This window comes from Aspergillus brunneoviolaceus (assembly GCF_003184695.1).
Source record: "Aspergillus brunneoviolaceus CBS 621.78 unplaced genomic scaffold BO95scaffold_7, whole genome shotgun sequence".
Taxonomy (NCBI): Eukaryota; Fungi; Ascomycota; class Eurotiomycetes; order Eurotiales; family Aspergillaceae; genus Aspergillus; species Aspergillus brunneoviolaceus.
The window spans coordinates 13,261-31,721 of record NW_020290737.1 but is presented as its reverse complement, the minus strand read 5'-3'; the positions used below and the strand labels follow the sequence as shown (position 1 = coordinate 31,721).

General features: G+C 52.2%; 9 protein-coding genes across 9 annotated transcripts; 4 read left to right on the top strand and 5 right to left on the bottom strand.

The window, feature by feature from the left end:
• Positions 1-75: 75 nt before the first annotated feature.
• On the bottom strand, positions 76-2,733 carry BO95DRAFT_243815 (kinase-like protein). Its single transcript, XM_025581365.1, has 2 exons — positions 1,498-2,733; positions 76-1,450 (listed from the first exon to the last, which is right to left on the bottom strand). The coding sequence occupies exons 1-2, from the start codon at positions 2,691-2,693 to the stop codon at positions 523-525; spliced, it is 2,124 nt and encodes a 707-aa protein (XP_025446240.1). The 5' UTR covers positions 2,694-2,733; the 3' UTR covers positions 76-522.
• A 182-nt stretch (positions 2,734-2,915) lies between these two features.
• On the top strand, positions 2,916-4,686 carry BO95DRAFT_438932 (uncharacterized protein). Its single transcript, XM_025585627.1, has one exon. It carries the CDS (start codon positions 2,976-2,978, stop codon positions 4,677-4,679), a length of 1,704 nt encoding a protein of 567 aa, XP_025446239.1. The 5' UTR covers positions 2,916-2,975; the 3' UTR covers positions 4,680-4,686.
• Positions 4,687-4,731: 45 nt separating this feature from the next.
• On the bottom strand, positions 4,732-7,662 carry BO95DRAFT_479031 (glycosyltransferase; the record flags this gene model as incomplete). Its single annotated transcript, XM_025590076.1, has 7 exons — positions 4,732-4,952; positions 5,010-5,148; positions 5,202-5,754; positions 5,809-6,573; positions 6,632-6,868; positions 6,925-7,510; positions 7,575-7,662. 7 exons carry the CDS (start codon positions 7,660-7,662, stop codon positions 4,732-4,734), a joined length of 2,589 nt encoding a protein of 862 aa, XP_025446238.1.
• A 530-nt stretch (positions 7,663-8,192) lies between these two features.
• On the bottom strand, positions 8,193-10,601 carry BO95DRAFT_511147 (amino acid transporter). The gene is made up of 7 exons (XM_025591409.1): positions 10,122-10,601; positions 9,997-10,067; positions 9,831-9,944; positions 9,319-9,782; positions 9,235-9,258; positions 8,824-9,149; positions 8,193-8,729 (listed from the first exon to the last, which is right to left on the bottom strand). The coding sequence occupies exons 1-7, from the start codon at positions 10,263-10,265 to the stop codon at positions 8,298-8,300; spliced, it is 1,575 nt and encodes a 524-aa protein (XP_025446237.1). The 5' UTR covers positions 10,266-10,601; the 3' UTR covers positions 8,193-8,297.
• Positions 10,602-10,699: 98 nt separating this feature from the next.
• Positions 10,700-12,353, top strand: BO95DRAFT_479029 (uncharacterized protein). The gene is made up of 5 exons (XM_025590075.1): positions 10,700-11,083; positions 11,162-11,266; positions 11,330-11,548; positions 11,600-11,742; positions 11,812-12,353. The coding sequence occupies exons 1-5, from the start codon at positions 10,913-10,915 to the stop codon at positions 12,239-12,241; spliced, it is 1,068 nt and encodes a 355-aa protein (XP_025446236.1). The 5' UTR covers positions 10,700-10,912; the 3' UTR covers positions 12,242-12,353.
• Positions 12,354-12,550: 197 nt separating this feature from the next.
• BO95DRAFT_459680 (NuoB/complex I 20 kDa subunit family protein) lies at positions 12,551-13,379 on the top strand (the record flags this gene model as incomplete). Its single annotated transcript, XM_025588671.1, has 4 exons — positions 12,551-12,578; positions 12,640-12,799; positions 12,863-13,218; positions 13,285-13,379. The coding sequence occupies 4 exons, from the start codon at positions 12,551-12,553 to the stop codon at positions 13,377-13,379; spliced, it is 639 nt and encodes a 212-aa protein (XP_025446235.1).
• Positions 13,380-13,918: 539 nt separating this feature from the next.
• BO95DRAFT_479028 (uncharacterized protein) lies at positions 13,919-15,001 on the top strand (the record flags this gene model as incomplete). Its single annotated transcript, XM_025590074.1, has 1 exon — positions 13,919-15,001. One exon carries the CDS (start codon positions 13,919-13,921, stop codon positions 14,999-15,001), a length of 1,083 nt encoding a protein of 360 aa, XP_025446234.1.
• A 132-nt stretch (positions 15,002-15,133) lies between these two features.
• Positions 15,134-15,743, bottom strand: BO95DRAFT_438928 (uncharacterized protein). Its single transcript, XM_025585626.1, has 4 exons — positions 15,631-15,743; positions 15,496-15,563; positions 15,349-15,420; positions 15,134-15,243 (listed from the first exon to the last, which is right to left on the bottom strand). Exons 1-4 carry the CDS (start codon positions 15,631-15,633, stop codon positions 15,162-15,164), a joined length of 225 nt encoding a protein of 74 aa, XP_025446233.1. The 5' UTR covers positions 15,634-15,743; the 3' UTR covers positions 15,134-15,161.
• A 374-nt stretch (positions 15,744-16,117) lies between these two features.
• BO95DRAFT_438927 (cytochrome P450) lies at positions 16,118-18,022 on the bottom strand. The gene is made up of 3 exons (XM_025585625.1): positions 17,617-18,022; positions 16,757-17,563; positions 16,118-16,703 (listed from the first exon to the last, which is right to left on the bottom strand). The coding sequence occupies exons 1-3, from the start codon at positions 17,916-17,918 to the stop codon at positions 16,259-16,261; spliced, it is 1,554 nt and encodes a 517-aa protein (XP_025446232.1). The 5' UTR covers positions 17,919-18,022; the 3' UTR covers positions 16,118-16,258.
• Between the last annotated feature and the right edge of the window lie 439 nt (positions 18,023-18,461).

The window sequence follows — 18,461 nt, the reverse complement described above, 5'->3', positions numbered from 1 at the left end:
CAGGGCACTGACTACGCCACCATTCCAGACACCCAGATCGACAGCAGCAGCAATGGGGGTGAGCGGTGGATATCCCGTGTCCTTAGCATTTACATCTGCCCCAGCATCTAACAGCAGACGAATTAGCTTGCTCATATGATCGAGATATGTCTCCCAGTTCCCGTGCCGGATCCATGCGTGCCAGTGGTGGGGGAGATATCCATGTCGCTCAGGGAAGTATCTGGTCATGCTGTGAAGCGTGTTTCTCCCCATCGAGTCGATGAGCTTTCCATCAGCTCCACGGGTCACGAGAGTCTGAGCCACTTCGACATCACCAAACCACGCAGCAAGTGCAAGAGGCGTGGTTGCGCTATCACAGCCATGATATTTGGCATTTACATTAGCACCTAGGTCGATGAGAGCATTCATCGCTGTTAGGTTGCGAAAAGTCGCAGCCCAATGCAGGGGCGTTCCATGAGGCAGTTCAAATGGGCTTCGTAGCGTTAGCAATGGCTAGAATAGTACAAGGCGTATGGAAACCCACTAATGCACGATCTGGATTCGTTCTGGAAATCCTCCACTGTTCTCGCCCACAACGGGTCGGATGACAGCGTTGACATCAGCACCTGCTGCAACTAGCTGCTCAGCAATCAAGTGGATGGCTTCATCCGGCAACATGAAGAGCCAATGCAACGGAGATAATCTAGCCAACTGTGTTGTACGGGACGCATCTGCCTTTCTTTGGAGCAGGTACTGGATCACGCTTGCATGACCAGCCTGACATGCTTTGTAAAGTGGTGTCTCCCCACTGTCGTTCGACACATTGACAGCTATGTTCGCTTCGTCAAGGAGTGCTTGAACTGTATCAAGCTCTCCCAACGCGGCAGCGACATGAAGAATGGTATTCCCCTTCTGATCAACTACCAACCCATGTTCCACCTTCCATTTGACAGCCTTCTGGGGACTCCGTGCGGCATCTACCACAGTCTGTTTTCCGAGGAAGGGATCCGCACATAATCCGCCATTGCGACGAAACGTGCTCTTTGCCTGTTCCCTCTTCTCATTTGTAAGAGCGCATGGAGGACCGAAGAGATAACCTTCCGCAACGGCCTGGAAAGTCCATTCTTCCAGCACCTTCGCGTCGAACTCGGGTGAGAGGTCATGAGCAGTCATGATTTGAGCATAGACGGCTCTTGCTGGGGAGTAGCCACCCTTTGCGGCGTCAGTCACGTACAATAGAAGACGGTCAAGATATGACGGCTTGGCCCCTGTCACGGTCTGCGCCATTCCTAGTAAAACATCGCCCGGGATTTCTGCCGACGCACCCTGCTTCGCCGCCATGTATTGTGCTTCCAGCTCAGACAGAACGGACGGATCGAGTCGGTACCAAAACAATGGTCCTTTGTTGTACATTGGGTCGAGTGTGCCAACATATGGAGCAGATTCACTGCCGATTTTGGCAATAGATAACCTACGGACTTAGAATCTTTCATAAGGAGATATCAGTGATACACATACCAAGAAGCATACGCAGGGGTATCCGCCTTCAGTAGCTGAGAAGTTGGTAGCGGTCGGTTCCTGGGATCTTCCGCAAGAAGCTTGAGCAACGCCTTACGAAGCTCCATACGCAAAGCGGAAGGAATGTCCTCACGCTCATACAGCATGTCAGAGATCTCCTCGCTTGCATTTTCGGGGGTTTCGTCAAGATCTACCGGCTCTCCTCGATTGACAAACATGGATAGCACCGTCAGGCCGAAGCTGTATGCATCGAATCGAAACATCAGATCCGGCTTGAAAGGACAGAAGCGTGCTAAATCATCGTTGGCCACCTCGGGAGCCAGCCACGCGGGCGTTCCACGATAGTCACTCATAGTAAGCCGAGAGTCAGAGGCCTCCAGATCAATGCAGACCCCAAAATCACTTAATTTAGCTCTGAATGGCACTTTCTCGCTCTCCATGCCAAATACAAGCACGTTTTCTGGCTTAAGATCTCCATGCACTATACGCAGATGGTGCAATGCCTCTATTCCATTCGCGATATCCAAGCTTAGTTGATACTTGACTTCGGACGAGCAATCATTGCCAACTGCGAGAAAGTCCGTTAATGGCATCAAAGCGGCTTCCACGAAGAGGACCGGAACCGGCATATCAGCGAACGGATAGTCATAGCCCCACGCGATAAGCCGAACAATATTGGGGTGACGCCGCAGGGACGGATTGCAGAGAGCGAGTAGCTCTAGCCCCAGTGTGCGCAACTGAAGACGATAGTCTGGGGTGTCGGCGAATCGTTGAGCGGCTTTTCGTGAGAGAGGCACGTTCACCCGCTTAATCACCAAACCCTCATTTCCGGTATACCCTTCATGCGACTTTTCCTTGAAGACAGTAAATTGAGAGCCAGCGCCAATCTTCGTCGCTCGCGTCGCCAGGTTGAGGGCCTTCAGCAGTCGCGGTCCATGGATTCCAGTCTGAGACAATATGCCCGCAAATTGAGATACTGTACTTAGAATAGCCGACTCTCCATTCCGAGTTGCAGTAATTGCCGCTTCCAAAAGGTCGCTAGAATGGACCGACGACAGGCTCAGGCTATCTAGATCCAGGTCCAAATCCACCACATCATAGCTATCGGCAGTGCCGGAGGCCCAGTCTCTCAATGATGGGGAAAGGTCTCCATTATCCAGAGAGGAGAGAAGATCGAAAGATTCATCGTCCGACATGGCTGTGTGTGCAAATGTCAGGGATGATGCTTTTTGACGCACAAAGCGGGGGAAGCAAGTATTTGTTCTTCACTACCGGCCTGTAAACGAATCGGTGGCGGCGCTATGGATCTAGAGCCATTTTAGCCTCTCACTATGCTTATTAGCCGGCATGTTTTCAGCCGCGTCTGACATTTATGACATCTTGTCAGCCCCCAACCCCCTCCCCTCTGTGCTGTCTGTGATCTTTTCATCTATCATTCGGTCTCAATCAATTGCCAGGACCAAGCGATCGCACTCAAAATGGATGTTTATGGCACAGCGGTAACGGCCATCACGCAAGCCTACCAAGTAACCGTTTTTATCCAAGGCGTTATCTCCGACATCAAGTCCTTCGATGAGGACCGAGCACAAGTCCGCCTGAAGTTGAACGTGCAGCTCTCGACCCTGCTCTTTTTCCGTCGCATTTTTGTTCATCCAGATCATGGCCTACTCCTGCCGGGCAAACTCGACCCTTTCATTGCACAGACCATCGAGGGCCTGCTTGTTCAAATGCGCAAGACATTGACTGAGTATGAGCTTGTGGCTGTCAAGTATGGCCTTGTCATGGGCGATGATGAGGATGAAGGATTAGAAAAACCCGAGCAGGTCAAGGAATCACTCCTGCACCGCATCAAGATCAAAGCCATGTCCCTGAAGTTGAAGGGCTACGATTGGTCGTTGTTCGACAAGAAACGGCTGCACAAGATACTCGAAGCCTACACCGACTGGTCAGCCGACTTGCGCAATTTGATGCAGCATCTGTCCCAGGACACGCTGTCCAGGGTAGTGGATGAGAACGATCAGGGCCTGAAGGCGACCGGGCTGGAACCCGTGATCAAGCGGCGAAAATTGGTCGAAGCGCATGCCCCGGCCGACTTTCAAAGCTTGGAAGGCCAAGTCAGTGAGGAAGGTAATGTGTCGGGCGGCTATCAGCTGGGACGCTGGACGCCATCCGGCTCAACATCCGGCACGACGGTGGTTATAGAATTTCATGAGTATGAAGGCATGTTAAAAGGTGGTGATCTGGAGCCCGATGAGATCGAAGAGTTGAAGGAGCCCATTCGCAATCTAGCTTGGCTTCTGAAAAACAGCACCTTCAATAGCCACAAGTCCTCCGAGGCTGAAGCAGGGTTGGAGCCACCTCAGATTTATGCGATGGAGTGTCTAGGGTTCATCGACCAACCGGAAGAGGAGCGCAACGTCTTCCTCTATAAGCTTCCAACGTCCGACGAGGTGGATCAGTATCAAGACACAGCAGCGACATCGAAACTCACCACCCTCCATAGCTTTATCAACGCCGTAGATCGGGAGAACAAACGACCACTGAAACGGCCATCCTTGAATGATAGGTTCAGCATGGCGCATTGCCTCGCAGTGACCCTGCTGAATGTTCATGCCTCGAAGTGGGTTCACAAGAATGTCTGGAGCAAAGGAATCCTCTTGTTTTTGCAGACTCCAGCAGGCGTCCGCGCCTCGGGTCTTCAGGCGCACCGACTGTCAAACACCCCGAAGTCTCAAGAACGAATCCTCGCATACCTGAGTGACTGGGGCTACGCACGGTCCGAGCAACAGGGCACGGACATGCGTGGGGACTTCGAGCCCGAAGCGAACCTCTACCGTCATCCTGAACGGCAGGGAAAGCCCACCCGACAGTTTCAACGGCGCCATGACATTTACGCCTTGGGTGTAGTGCTGTTAGAGATCGGTCTTTGGGTGACATTGTCTCGATTGATGGAGCCCAAAATCCGCGACGCAGAAAAGACCGGACGACTACCAAGGCCTAAAAAGGTCGCCTCGGATTTGACTGCGCTAGCCCAGCAGAATCTGCCAAAGGAGATGGGCGACGGTTATGCCCAGGCCACGATAGATTGTCTGACAGGAAATTTCCGCGACGGAGATGCAGGGCTTGCCTTGGACTTTCAAGAGAAGGTGGTGAATGTGCTGGCTCAGGGAATAAATCTGTAAATCGTTCGTTGTGAAAAAATGCTGAATTGGTCTCGCTTGAAATGCTGCTCTGCTACCGATTTCTCTTTTCTAGTTTAGCCTTGACCTTCTGTTCGTAATGATCCTTCCATCGCGCGAGAACGGCTGCTCGCTGACCGTCCGAGGCCAACTGGAGTTCTGCGATGCCCTGGGCAATGCGTGATTTCACTACACAGCATCGTCGATTCTTCCCATAGGAATTAGCAATGCTGCGGTGAACCCCATTGAGAGGGTATCCCAGCAAGCCCCATAGACCTGTACGTAACAGTCAGTCTGGCGCACGTCAGACCAGGGAAGCCATTTGAAGCCTACCTGCTTGAGGTTTGATCAACAATCCTCCAATTCCCTTGCCCACCCCGGATGCTAGACCGGAAGCGCCTTTGCTATCCCATCCTTGATGAGGTTGAGTCACGACACCAGTGATCCCATCGTACCAGCTGTACACGAACTCCTGTGACACATTAGCCATTTGTGGCAACGCGATACGTCATACGCGAATCTGACCTGGCCAGCTGCGACAAATCCTGACTTGACTCCCGTGGCTATGGGTGCCTCTCTCACAGTTTGGTCGTGATAGAATCGAGGAGCATTGTGGAATGTATGGCACAATAAGAATGTAACGCTCATTGGGATCTCAATGATCCAGTCCAACAATTGACGCCCAGTGTAGCCAGAATTGATGAGTACGTTACTCACAGACGCCGTGCCACGGTTCATGGTCGGCATGTCCAGGGAGCTCTGGCTCGAGGATGATTTTAGCGAATTACTTGAAGGAGCGATGGAGATGCCCGAGTCTGATCGTTGACGAGTCTCAGACTTATCTGCCAGAGTTGTCGAGCGCGACGGGGAGACCGGCGCTTGCGTCGCGCAATAGCTCGAGAGACTATACCTCTCGGCGAATCTGATGGAACGCGACCGTGCAAAGTTTTGCACTAGTTGAACGGGCATCTCGACCAAGCCGGTGAAGAAGTTCGCGAGAGACCCAGCGAACATCTCAGCTCCGGGAAGGCCTGGAACGCCCGGATCAAGGTTCGTATCGTAGGATTTAATTCGAAGCCTGTCGAAGATGAGTCTACAGAAAAACCATGGAAGTGCAAGAGAGCGTACGTACAACTTGATGTTCTTTGGGTCTAGCTGCTTCGAGTGGACAAGGACTGCAGCAGCGAATGCACTGAGAAAAATGCTTGTGTGCCGGATCCGCCATACAGCCGGACGATCAGGGCACAAAGCGCATCTCAACCTATTCAGGCTCAAGTGCTTATGAAAGCTGTCCATTGCCGCTGCGGCACCTTGCTCGGCTTGAATCTTACAGCTCAAGACCTTGGCTTGTTCTTTGATCTCGGGTTCCATGCAGTGCCGAATTGCGCCCGCAAGCTTATCGGCTGTCAATAGTTTAAAGGGGATTGGTGCAGGCCCCGCACCATTGGAGGCAACAAGCATTCCCCAGAAAGGCTGATCACCGAAGAATGGAACGATGACAGTGGGCCGGCCCAGGGCTAACCCGGTTGCTGTCGTTCCTGCACCACCATGATGGACAACGCATGAGACTCGGGAGAACAGCCAGTCGTGCGGACAATTGCCTAGGAAGTACACATTCGGGTCATCAGCCTCATCAGCACCGATATTACCCCAACCTTTGGAGACTACTGCCCGCTGACCGGACATTCGAACGGCCTCGAGAATAGTCTGCGTGAGTGCTTCCGGGTCGTCGACGACAATTGATCCAAACCCGATGTAGATCGGTGGTGTTCCAGCTTCAAGAAATTCGACTAGATCTTGAGGCGGCTCATACTTGTCATCATGCGGCACAAAGGAGAACCCAACCACATCGATATGGTAGAGCCAATCGTCAGGCTTCGGCAAGAGGGAAGGAGACCTAAACACCCCGTTTAACTCGAGCTTCCAACGAATAGATATCCTCCAATTGTACGTACCAAAGATATGTGAAAGGTATTCTCAGCCGAGAAAGAAGGCTGGGCGCACGCATAGAATCCAGCCGCTCCAGTCCTAACTCATGCCGGCGGAATTCGTTGATCAAGTCACCCACGCCCTGCCATATCACCGTTTCCGCTATCATGTATGACATCAGCTTGCCTACTGACGATTTAGTATTTGTCGAGCGAACTTTCGCCAGTGGATGTGAAAAGGCCTGCGTGGGCGACCATGGCATCCTGTGCTCTATGTAAGCATTTATCGACAAAACAACCACCACCCTAGAACAACCCACGTAAACATCAAATGAAGAGGAATCCCCATCTTCTCCGCACAGTGAATGTGTGCGAAGCTCGGGGGGTTGGCGATGATAGCATCTGCGACGAATGGCGGCGCACCGGTACACTCAGCCGGATTGAAGGGGTGAATGCCTTCGCCGGGCTCAAAACACGACCGCCAGCAGCCACCAAGGATCTCTCGCACATCCTTCCGCCGTCGGCTAATATCCCCCTGCGTGATCGCTTCCACCTTGGGCACCAGGTTGGGGTTCTTGACCATGAACGACATAAGCTGCGCCGGGTCCCCGCCAATGTTGAAGAACTCCAAGTCATGAGCGCGCACAAAATCTCGGAATACTAGGTGCGTGGCTAATCGGACGCGATGACCGTGTCTCTGTAATTCCTGTCCAAGCGCAATGAAAGGTTGCACATCCCCGCGAGACCCCACGACGTGTATGACCACATTCAACCGGAGCGGAAACCGCGTCATGCTGTCTTCCGGCATCCAGGGACGATGATGCTCAGCCTGGCGCCGGAGGACATCGAGGAAGCCCGCAAGCCGGGGACAGTTCTCTTGTAGGTCGACGAGCAGGCGTCCATCATCTAAGAACCATTCATGAAATTAGCGACCGTACCCATGATTGATGTTCGAAATCGAGAGTGATACCTGTAACCGCACTCTCTGCTAGAAGGCCCGGAATGAGGGCCTTGAGCGCCTTCGCCTCGCATATTTGAGGATTGATCGTCTCCGTCATGACTGAAAGTTGCTGATCTGGGCGCCTGGGATGGGATGGGTTGAGATCTCATGTCCGGACAAACAAGGTCACCATGCTTGTCCAACAGCCCTCGCTTGACTTTATCCTAGCATTCTTCAGATAGCAGATGTGCATGACAAATTGCTTATCAGGATTCCTGGCTCCGTGGCGTCAGTCGTGTTCGATCTCGATCTGGGCCGATCTGGGAGTCTCGTGCAGTAGCCGAACCACGGTTCGTGCACTGTTTCCGACATGTTGATATATAATCATGTCCTAAGATCCTTGGTTCAAGTTGTCAACTTGTCAGCATGGGGCCCCCCTACACAACACCCACGCACGACGTCATTCATCTTCTGTTCAAGCTGATGGGTACTGAATGAGTAGAGATTCAGAAAGAGGCCTGGGTCAAGCTGTGAGCTCCGGGGAGACATGCCTAGCCGCAAGCGGTAAGAACAAAACAGGCGCCCGCGGGCAGCAAATCCATTGGATAATGAGTTCCGCGCTATTCAACAGTGCAATAAATCCCATTCATTTCAGACCGAGTCAGGTAGCGGTTTCTATACATTTTCCCCTGCGGGAGAGGCAGCTGTTCATTGCAGGCATACTACCTACTAATCCATTCCATCTAAAAGCCTCTATTCAGCTCTGACCCTAGTCACTGGCCCCCGATATTGATGCTTCGCATATAGCATATAATAGCCCACAGCCAAGAGCACCACCCCCGAGAAAATCACAATACTCCAATTCATGTCCGCAGCATCGGGGTGGTTGGTGAGAGGGAAGAAACTAAATGTTAGAATCAGAACCAGCACAAGGATTGAGACGGTGTCGATAAACGGCGTGGCGCGTCCAAGACTCCACCGTGCCGGAGGGAGATAATCGCCTCTCCATCGCCGGAGACGCACACATGAGATCGAAATTAGGTAGGAGGAAAGTAAGGCAGCCGTGCCTAGTGACATAATGGCATTGAAGGCGACCGCGGAACCAATGTTGATGAGGGAGAGGAGGATCACAATAACCATGCTGACGCATAGGGCGTTGAGAGGTACTTTGAGGGTCGGGTGAATCTGATTTTCATGCATTAATCTTTGGACTTTTGCGTTGTCACACTGTTCCGGGATCAAACAGATATTGATTCGGGTAGGGCAACGGATGCTGTACCTTTGAGAAGAATCCAGCAAACGGCAGGCCTTGGTCACGCGCGAATGCGTAAATTTGTCGCGAGGTCGTAGCAACGTTGCTGATGGCAGCACAGAACTGCATGATCATGATAATGACCGTCATCCCAGTGGCTGCGCGGGTCGAGCCAGTGGCGTTCCAGAAGACCTGGATGAAGGCGAATCCGGTCTGACTGGCCATGACCTCTTCAATGTTGCCGAGACAGAAGGCAAAGGTGATGATCATGATGAAGCCAGTGGTCCCGTTCAGAATCAAGGTGCTAACCATGCTTACGGGGAGGACGCGGGAGGCATCTCGGATTTCTTCGGCTGGTGAGGTTTTAGTATTTGACAAGGAAACTAGATGCAGTTCCAGATCCTAGTAAGGGGCGGGGGCCACGGCTAAGGAACTTACACATGTGCACAGCAGAGTCGGGGCCTAGATGACACAATTGAATCAGTATGAAGAAATAGGTAGCCAAGTAAGACTTCGACATACCGATAAGGGCGTAGATTGGCCCTGTCAGCCCTACCAAGCACGCAAGCCCCATATTACCCCACGATCCATTGTCCTCAAACGAGCCAAAGACCTCCGAAGCAGGGGCTGTGGGCGACAACACCCACAGCGGAATCAAGATGCCGAAAAAGCCAAAGCAATGCACGATCAGAATAATACCCTCGATGAAAGACAGCTTCTGGGCAAAAAGTGTGTTGAACAACAGTGCCCCTAGAGCTGCAGCAATCACGATCAGCGTTACATGCCACGGTTGATAAACATAACTGTCAGGGTAGTTGATCGCGAGTAAGCCGACCAACATGTTGGCGACAGTGTAGCAGCAGCCTGCGATTCCTGTATGCCAGCCCAAGACACACACCCAACCGGTGAGATAGCTGAGAAAGCGTTGTTTACTGGAGGGTGCGAACTCCGAAACCCAATGATACTGTCCGCCAGATGTCGGGGCCCTGAAGTGGTCAGCAACTATACACATCCACCTGTATTGAATCACTCACATGGAGGCCATTTCAGCCATCGATAAAATCACGAAGCTGAAGCCAATCACTGCCCCGAGATAGGTATAAATCATTCCTGCCTTCCCTCCATCTGTGAGGCCGTACGAAGCACCGCTGTCCGGCCCAGTTAGTCAAAGGTGCAGTACATGCTACTCGGCAAACGTACAACAAGACGGCTTCCCAGGTACACATCAAAACTGCACTGAACCCGACAACGGAAAGAAGTCGAAAGTTTCGCTGATCAAGTTAGATCTCATTCACAGGCTGCATTGACCAAGGTGGTATGCTCACGTTCAATTCCTGTTCTCTGCCTACACGCCACATATCCTTTCGATCTTGTACCGTGCCATCTTTTCTCGTAGTCGTGGAACTCTCATATTCGCCAGGGGATGAGTACGTAGAAAAATCCGGTGCCTTCTCCGTGGTAGTCGACATTATGGCTGAATGCGCGGGTGAGAGTACTTAAGCCGAGGGTAGACTGCAGAGAGGAGCGCACAATTCCCGGAGGAGGGGATCCCCCCTACTTAACGTGACCATCATAGCACGGAGTGTCCATGAGCCGGCAGGTCTGGACATTCCATTGACGGGTAAGATTAATATACTGAAGTGGTCCATCAGCAGCTAAAACTTAGGGTTGGGAACAATTGATTGTGTGACCTCCGCGGGCCAATTTCCCAAAGTGCTTATCCCGCAGTATCCCTGCAAATGCAACGGCACTTATGCACACTAAAATCCCCGTCGTTATGTAGATTGACTGTGCCACGAATTTCGCTGCAGGAGGGCACTGCTCAGCACGTTTCTGTAGATGGCATAATTAATTACTTATATCCATCCCTGTTAGTCCGGTTTTAGATCAGACAATGGGGAGACGCACCCCGGTCTGCGCGAATTTTTCCTCGGTTATGTTCGACCGACTCCAGTGGACAAGGATCAAAGAGTTTTGGCAATGTTGTCGAATAGGGGTGGTGTCAATCTCCGATTTTATCAAACATGAGCCAGTTGCAAATTGACAGAAAGGTCTCTCGCTGCTCCCAAGCACAATCACATTGCCACTGCGACAGCAGAAGTATGGATTAGTCGATATGCCACAAGCAGCCTATATGATCTCCGACACAGACCGTCGTGGTCTGGTGGTCGTTGTCGCCACTCTCTTCATGTCTTGGATGGTCCTGGTCAGCCTCTTTCGCATCTACATGCGCTTGGCTATCATAGGGCCGTGGGGACTGGACGATCTGATGGCTATATTTGGTGCTGTGAGTACTGAGCCATGCGCCAGATATCTGGGTAACGCGACAGATCTGAAATATACTGAGACCTGAGTATGTGGATAGATGATGGGGATCGCTGATGTCGGGGTAACGATGAAAGGTGTCAACGATGGATTGGGAAGCACAGAGAACCACCAAAGGGCGCCTCAAATCGACCTCGCTGAACAGGTATACTCCACTTGATGGAATAACAGACCGAGCATTGTGCGCCGGCTTGACTGACTCGTCTAGGATTTATATGCTACAAATCTTCTGTTCCTGGCTGGCCATTGTGCAGCCAAACTGTCGGTTCTCTTTCTCTTGCAACGTCTGGGAAGAGAAAGATCATATCTGAGGGCATGCGTGGGAGTGATGGCGGGCATTGTCCTATGGGCGGTGGTATCGATCTTGATCATCTCTTTGAAATGTCCATTTCGTCACCCGTGGCTCATCGACCAATGTGCGAACATAGTAAGTCCTTGCTCGGTCTGTGAATGGCTTCCAAGTTGACGACAATCCTAGCTCGCTCGCTGGAAAGCTATTACCGTTCTAGATGTCATAACCGAACTTTCGTTACTTATCCTCAGTTTATATCTTGTCTGGCCGGTCCGCTTGACACGAATGCGGAAGGCTGGTGTTATTGGCGCGTTTGGGACGAGAATCGGGTAGGGCGTCTACTCTTTCAAAAGTCCCCTGCCTTGATGAAAGTCAGCTTCTGATCTCTGGATGCCTAGAATTGTCATCCTTTCTATCGTGCGGCAAACCACGCTAGACACCATTGCACATACCAACGACCTCCTTCTCGACATCTCCGACGCAGTCATCCTAACTCAAGTCCTCTTGCATTGCAGTATCATGGCAGCGACATTGCCCTGTCTCAAACCGTTCGTTGTGGCGTTTAACACTGGTTGGGGTCAAGGCACAGTTGGACAAGATGGTAGTAGCTATTACCATCAGCCCAGCACGGCATCAGCGACTGTGGAAAGGTCTCATGCTGCTTCGGGGAAAGGAGGATCGGAAGCCTCGCGGCAAAAGAATTGGGACAGAACGGCTGTGGGAGACTCGAGTCATCGAGACTCTCAAGAGTGGATCATTCAGGAGACCCGAGAATGGTCGTTGCGGTATGAGACGATCGAGATGAAGCCAGTGGATTCGAAAAGATAGACGAAGAAGGGTGCTCGGGGGTATGTATTGTCTGGTACAACGAGCCACTACGGAAAATCTCGTAATTAATGCCTAATGTGGTATGTCGACCAACTATCTTACTAGCGGTAACACTCGTAAGATATACTCTTTGCAGCCAAAGTACAGTGCCTGGCTTCATTTCACAGCCGAAAGAATTAGCAGCTGGCTGAGTTGCCATTATTAGACCATGATCTCAATAAGATATATGGGCTGTGACGAGGGCTTTTCCGAAATGCTTTTCAACACTCGTGGCTTGCGCCGAAACCTTCACCCCAAGTACCCTACGATATGCCCCTCTTTCGAAGATCTATAGCAGGTAAGAGGTGCGATAAGCGACGACTCTCGAATCCGATTTCTAACATATTCCACTTCTCAAGGAAGCTTGCAGCTTCTGCACAGCACGAGAGTTACGCCGTTCCAATACCAAAGACCGATTAACAAGCGACCTCACTCGTCTCTGACGGCCAGTGGAAGTCCCCGAAAAGAAGTCGCCCTTGCGACGCACGATCAAGACCAAAGCTCCATTCAATATGCCCTGTCAGTACTCTCACAGACCTTCAATTCCTCTCCGCCAGCCCCGTCTGACTGAGATGTGTCCAGGACCACCCTGGACCAGGTAGCCAACTGGGCACTTCAGAGCTCCTTGTGGCCCATGACCTTCGGCCTGGCGTGCTGTGCCGTGGAAATGATGCATGCGGCCGGTCCTCGCTACGATATAGAACGCCTGGGAATGCTGTTTAGGGCCTCCCCTCGACAGGCGGATCTTCTGATCGTGGCCGGCACGCTGACGAACAAGATGGCGCCAGCGTTCCGACAGGTATACGATCAAATGCCCGAACCACGATTTGTGATCAATATGGGAAGCTGCGCGAATGGGGGTGGGTATTATCACTATAGTTACTCTGTGGTCCGAGGCTGCGATCGGATTGTTCCGGTGGATGTATATGTACCAGGATGTGAGTGCTATCCTCCGCGGGCTAGAGGTTCCATGAAGGGCTTGCCGATGACTGATGACTCTATAGGTCCGCCAACGGCCGAAGCGTTGTTGTATGGGATTTCCTTGGTGCAAAAGAAAATTCGGCATAGAAAATTGACTCGGATGTGGTATAGGCGCTGAGTCGCGTTAGTTCCTTGTTTTGAAGATGTGTAGTTGGTTTTAGAATGACAGATTGTTCCAAAAGTAAAGAAAAACTTAGTCATCACAGGACCAGGTTTGACTTCTTGCGGGGGAGCATGAATTCTTTTCGTCACCAATTCTCCTCTTGCAAATCACCACCATACCAATCCAAACCTCATTAATAAGTAGGCTTCGTAAAGCATAGTGTCCTCATGGGTGGCCAGAAGAGGGAACAGAAGAAAAAGTCGCACCACGGTTGTCTGCGATGCAAACAGCGAAGTGTCAAGGCAGGTTAAAAGCGGACCAGCCCTGGTGTCTGAAGATAAGGTAGCCTCTGCTTACTGTTCCATGATCATGCCGTATAGTGCGACGAAAAGCGGCCTGATTGCTCCAATTGCATTAAGCGACAAGAGATCTGCCACTATGCTGCCTCAGGGCCCTGGCTCTGGACACAGCAATCCATTCATGTAGCCCATGCAAACCGTACAGCATCGGCATCAACCCGGGGCCCGGCGCTCCATCGACAAACCCCAAACCCTATGACCAGACCGGCAAACTTGAAGGGCACTCACCAAGACCCTCTCCTGATGACACCAATACCCCCATCGTTCCCACCTATCAAGACCTCACCTCATCACCACCCCCTCTTTCTCAACTGGACCACCTCTACCTGCCACTCCATCGCCCGCACGCCGATCGACGGCCGGATCTGGCAAACCGTGATCCCACAACAAGCCCTCAGATGCCCGCAGCTCTTCCACGGCCTCCTCGCCGTCTCCTCCCTCCACCTCGCCCTGCAGCAGTCCACCTTAGCACCTAGCCAAGACCACCAGAAAAGCAGCCTGATAGCAGCGGCAGAACACCACCAAAGCGCCGCGATCACCCTCCTCACCCAAGCCCTCTCCATCAGCACCGACACCGACACCAACAAAACCACCACCTTCGCCCTCTCCTGCCTACTAGTAGGCTTCGCGTTTGCTTTCCCCCTAGCAGTCACACAAGACCATCATCAAAACGCCCTCGATGACCTCCTCAACATCTTCACCCACATCCACAAAATGATGGCCTTCTCCACGCCGACCATCCCGCACCTCCGCACAAGCGAGATGGGGGATCTTCTCCACCTCGATCATGACGACAACACCAACACCCTCAAGAACCATCTGCCCCCAAACTTATCCCCCTCCTCCCGCCAAGCAATCACAATCCTCCTCCAGCACCTCAACCACTCCCTGACCCGCTCCTCCACCTCCTCCTCTGGAGATTACCCCTCTGGAGAACACCTAATCTACCTCACAACCATCACCCACCTCGCCCACCTCCTCGCAGAGCACGACGGCAACGATTCCACCACCCCTAAAGATCTCGTCTCCGCCAGCTTCCTCTGGATCTGCTCCTTACCCACCGGGTTTCTCGACCTCCTGCGGCACCGCAGACCGCTGGCACTAGTCATTCTCGCGCATTACTGCGTAGTGCTGCATGCGCTGCGGCACCGGTGGTGGATTGCTGGGTGGGGGCGACAGGTGTTGCAGACGGTGTGTGACATCCTCAAGGCCGAAGGGGAGGAGGAAGAGTGGAGGGTGGCGTTGAGGTGGGTTTGGGGAGAGATTGAGGGGGAATGAGTTGTACTACATTATAAGCAAAGCTTATTCACAGCTAGAGAGTTGGGTAGTAGTGTTGTTCTTCAGTGAGCCATAAGAAGCACCATATAATCTTATACACATGCATACTGCTAATAGCGACAATAACCCCCCCCCAACCAAAAATACCAGCGGTCCATCACTAGGAAGAATCCACCCCCTCAGCCCGCAAGACCACCACCCCATCCACCGCCCGCAGCTCCTCAACTGCTTTCCCAGAAAGTCTGAACCCCCATTCAAAACAAATAAGCAATCTCAGCCAAAACCGACAATTCCCTCCTCTTCCCCCACCCTTCCATAAACTCAACGATTTTCAGGGTGAAACTTACGTCAAAAAGTGAGTCGGGGGGATATTCCGCGTACTCGCCCAGATGTCGGAGCCGGTGTCTGCTTGGATGATCCTGTAGTCGGCTGGTGTTGATCAATGTGACACAGCGATAAGGGGTTCCCAGCACAGGCTGGTACTTATACCATACCTCTTCACCTGATCGCGGGTCTCCTCCGTGCCGAATCCCATGTCGTCGGCGTAGCGGAATTGGACGGACTGGTTGGGAAGTTTAGTATTCTGTGCAAGAATCCTCAGCGACGAGAGGTGAGGGTCGGTTACTTACCATGCTTTGGGTGGACATCGCGAATGCGGATTCTGTGGGGCTGTTGGTGGGACTTGATTAATGTGCTATGCAGATAGTCTTCTTGCGAGGTGCGGTTGAGGTTTTGATTGCTGATGGTGGTGGTGGTGGTGGTGGTTGTTCCGAGGCTAAAAAGTGAGAATACGATGATCAGCGTGGTAATTACCGCTTGTGGAACCCACGCTACGTATCATCCATGATGAGTATTCTCACTATGTACATAATCGACGTGTACTCTGTCTCGCACTCGATCGAAAGAGATCTAGTATATCACTCTGATATCGGCGATCTGCCCGTCGAATAAGGTAGCCAACAAGTTGTCCAGCAATACTATGGGATATCCTCTTCATTCTCGATGCAGCCCCGATCTAATATCCAATTTCTACTCGCGCACAGACAATTCATATCTTTCACGGCTGAATGCCTAGAATGCGTATACACGTCAAACAACATAAAAGTACATATATATGTGCAGAGCTATCTCATAGCTAGATTGTCATCTCATCATATCATCCATCTATACATAATGACATCCATCCTTCCCTCAAACATGCAATTTCGGTTCGCCAAATCCAACTCAAACGCACTAGCCCAATTGTGTAGCACCAAGCTAAGCGCCGATCTGTCTCCTTCTCATGCCAACCTGCAGCCCAAGAGGCTTACGCAGGAAGCCCTCGCGGCTCTCCATGGGTCCATCCTGCTGCATCTCGAACTCAAACAAGCGGAACACGGTACCGCAAATGGTGAGAAGCTCCATTTCAGCAACGTTGCGACCAACGCAGGCACGGGGACCGGTGCTGAAGGGAATGAACGCGGCCTTCTGGCGGGCGGTGAGACGGGCAGGGTCCCAACGCTCGGGGACAAAGTCGTCGGCGTCAGGGCCCCAGATCTCCTTGGAGTGGTGGATAGTGTAGCTCGGCACAGAGACAATGTCGCCCGGGTAGAAGGTGTGGCCGGAGATAGTGACGGGAGGGTTGCCAGCGGGAATTTCACGGGGAAGACCCATCGCCGAGGTGCTGTGGATACGCATGGTCTCCCAGATGACCCATTGCAAGCTGTGCGGTAGTTAGAACCTGTAAATGACAACGATAAGAGGGAGGAAACGTACTAAGGAATCTCCTTGACCATAGCGTGAGTGGGCACCTCGATGTCCTTGGGAATTGCCTCATCGAGAACCTTGTGGAGCTTCTCAATCACACCAGGGGTGCGCATGCACCAGTATAGGATAGCACAGGAGGTGTTGGAGGTAGTATCGGAACCGGCAATCAACTGGGTCAGGGCCTCGGCAGTCAACTCTTCGCGACCAAGCTTGTTACCATTCCCGTCCTTTCCTTCCATAAGACGAGCAAGGAGATCCACGCGAGTGTTGTTGGCCATCACCTCGGGACGCAGACGCTCGTTGACTCGAGCGACAGCAATACCAGCCAGGTTCTCAATGGCTTCCATACCATCCCTGAAAAAGCGGTCGGGAATGTACTTGGCAAACGGCTTCAGCGCGGGATAACAGCCGAGGGTGGCGGAGACTTCACCACGACGGTTGAGCACCTCAACAGCCTGGACATAGGAAGGAGGAGAATCCGGAGTCTTGCGCATCTCAGCGATATCCTGCTCCTTCTCAAGCATACCAAAGGGAGCACCGAAAGCAAGATCTCCGATAATATCGAAAGCCAGATAGTTGAACCAGTTGAGAGCATCGAGACTGGCATAGCCGGTGCGGGGGTCGCGCCGGGTGTTGGCCATGTTCGTCCACTTCTTAACGAAAAGCTCAATGTTGCCGTGGATGTACTGCTCGAACTGGCCAATAGACTTCATACTGAAGGTGTGCGAGACGGTCTTGCGCTTGCGGGTGTGCTCCGCACGGTCGCGTGTGTTGAACAGACCGCGACGGATGGAAACAAAGGCATCGTAAAAGTCCCTGTATGACTTGCGTGAGTCGGATCCCATAAAAATATATAAAAGACAACGTACGCCTTCAAGAAACCATTTCCGTGACCGTAAACAGCCTGGATCGCGTTGTCATCGGCGATGGAGACATGGCGGGGCGCGATGCGGACGAGTTTGCCATAGCGTTTGTGGGCATCATCGACAACGAGAAAACGGGATCCGCGACGGGTTTGGAGGAGGAGCCAGAAGTTGGAGAAGGCAGCGAAGCCAGGAGACGGAATATCACGTAGACGCCAGACTTGTAAGTAGGGGAGGAGATAGTAGATGGCCACCAAGCCCAAGAAAAGGTAAGGGGTGGCCTGCAGCGAGAGCAGGTCGGCAATCATGGCGGCCGACCGGTCTGATTGGATATTCGACGAAAATCCGGGGTAATAGAGTAATAGAGTAGTGAACTGAGGGGGAGTGGGCTGACAGTTAGTCTAATTGCTACTAACAGGGAAGAATTGTGGAATTGTGAGGGAGGAATGACAGCCGATCTCAACTGCCGAAGGAACGGAATGGGAATCCCTTGCCGGAATTCCCAGCATTTATTTTGGGCACACGCTCACTTACCTCGCGAAGACTCCCGGTATTGTCCCTAATCGAGAGAATCGAAAGACAAAATCTTACAGAATAAGCATCAAAGAATCAAAGGATGAAAAGGAAGGTTGACAGATGATTGATAGAGGGTTGACCGAAGGGTCTGGGATTTAAAAGGGAAAGGAGGGACAACTTTCCCCGAGGCTATCAAAACCAGCCGGGAGATAAATCGGGAGTGACAGCCCGGACTCGACTACTGCGGCTGGCACTGGCTGCCTCTCCCCAGCCGATCTCCAACCCCGAATCTACATCTCCTCCCCGCTGAACTCTCGGGTATCACGGTTATTCCT

Coding starts and splice junctions, on each gene's coding strand:
- BO95DRAFT_511147 (XM_025591409.1), bottom strand. CDS start 10,265: ATGTCGACTACCACGGAGAAGGCACCGGATTTTTCTACGTACTCATCC. Junction 10,068..10,121: donor GCAGAGAACAGGAATTGAAC/GTGAGCATACCA, acceptor TAACTTGATCAG/CGAAACTTTCGACTTCTTTC. Junction 9,150..9,234: donor CGACTCTGCTGTGCACATGT/GTAAGTTCCTTA, acceptor AAACCTCACCAG/CCGAAGAAATCCGAGATGCC.
- BO95DRAFT_438928 (XM_025585626.1), bottom strand. Junction 15,421..15,495: donor ACCCGCGATCAGGTGAAGAG/GTATGGTATAAG, acceptor AGCCGACTACAG/GATCATCCAAGCAGACACCG. Junction 15,244..15,348: donor CCCCCGACTCACTTTTTGAC/GTAAGTTTCACC, acceptor ATGGGGGTTCAG/ACTTTCTGGGAAAGCAGTTG.
- BO95DRAFT_243815 (XM_025581365.1), bottom strand. CDS start 2,693: ATGTCGGACGATGAATCTTTCGATCTTCTCTCCTCTCTGGATAATGGA. Junction 1,451..1,497: donor ACCCCTGCGTATGCTTCTTG/GTATGTGTATCA, acceptor CTAAGTCCGTAG/GTTATCTATTGCCAAAATCG.
- BO95DRAFT_438927 (XM_025585625.1), bottom strand. CDS start 17,918: ATGATTGCCGACCTGCTCTCGCTGCAGGCCACCCCTTACCTTTTCTTG. Junction 17,564..17,616: donor GGAAATGGTTTCTTGAAGGC/GTACGTTGTCTT, acceptor CAAGTCATACAG/GGACTTTTACGATGCCTTTG. Junction 16,704..16,756: donor ATGGTCAAGGAGATTCCTTA/GTACGTTTCCTC, acceptor ACTACCGCACAG/CTTGCAATGGGTCATCTGGG.
- BO95DRAFT_479029 (XM_025590075.1), top strand. CDS start 10,913: ATGCCACAAGCAGCCTATATGATCTCCGACACAGACCGTCGTGGTCTG. Junction 11,084..11,161: donor TGATGGCTATATTTGGTGCT/GTGAGTACTGAG, acceptor GTATGTGGATAG/ATGATGGGGATCGCTGATGT. Junction 11,743..11,811: donor GCGTTTGGGACGAGAATCGG/GTAGGGCGTCTA, acceptor CTGGATGCCTAG/AATTGTCATCCTTTCTATCG.
- BO95DRAFT_438932 (XM_025585627.1), top strand. CDS start 2,976: ATGGATGTTTATGGCACAGCGGTAACGGCCATCACGCAAGCCTACCAA.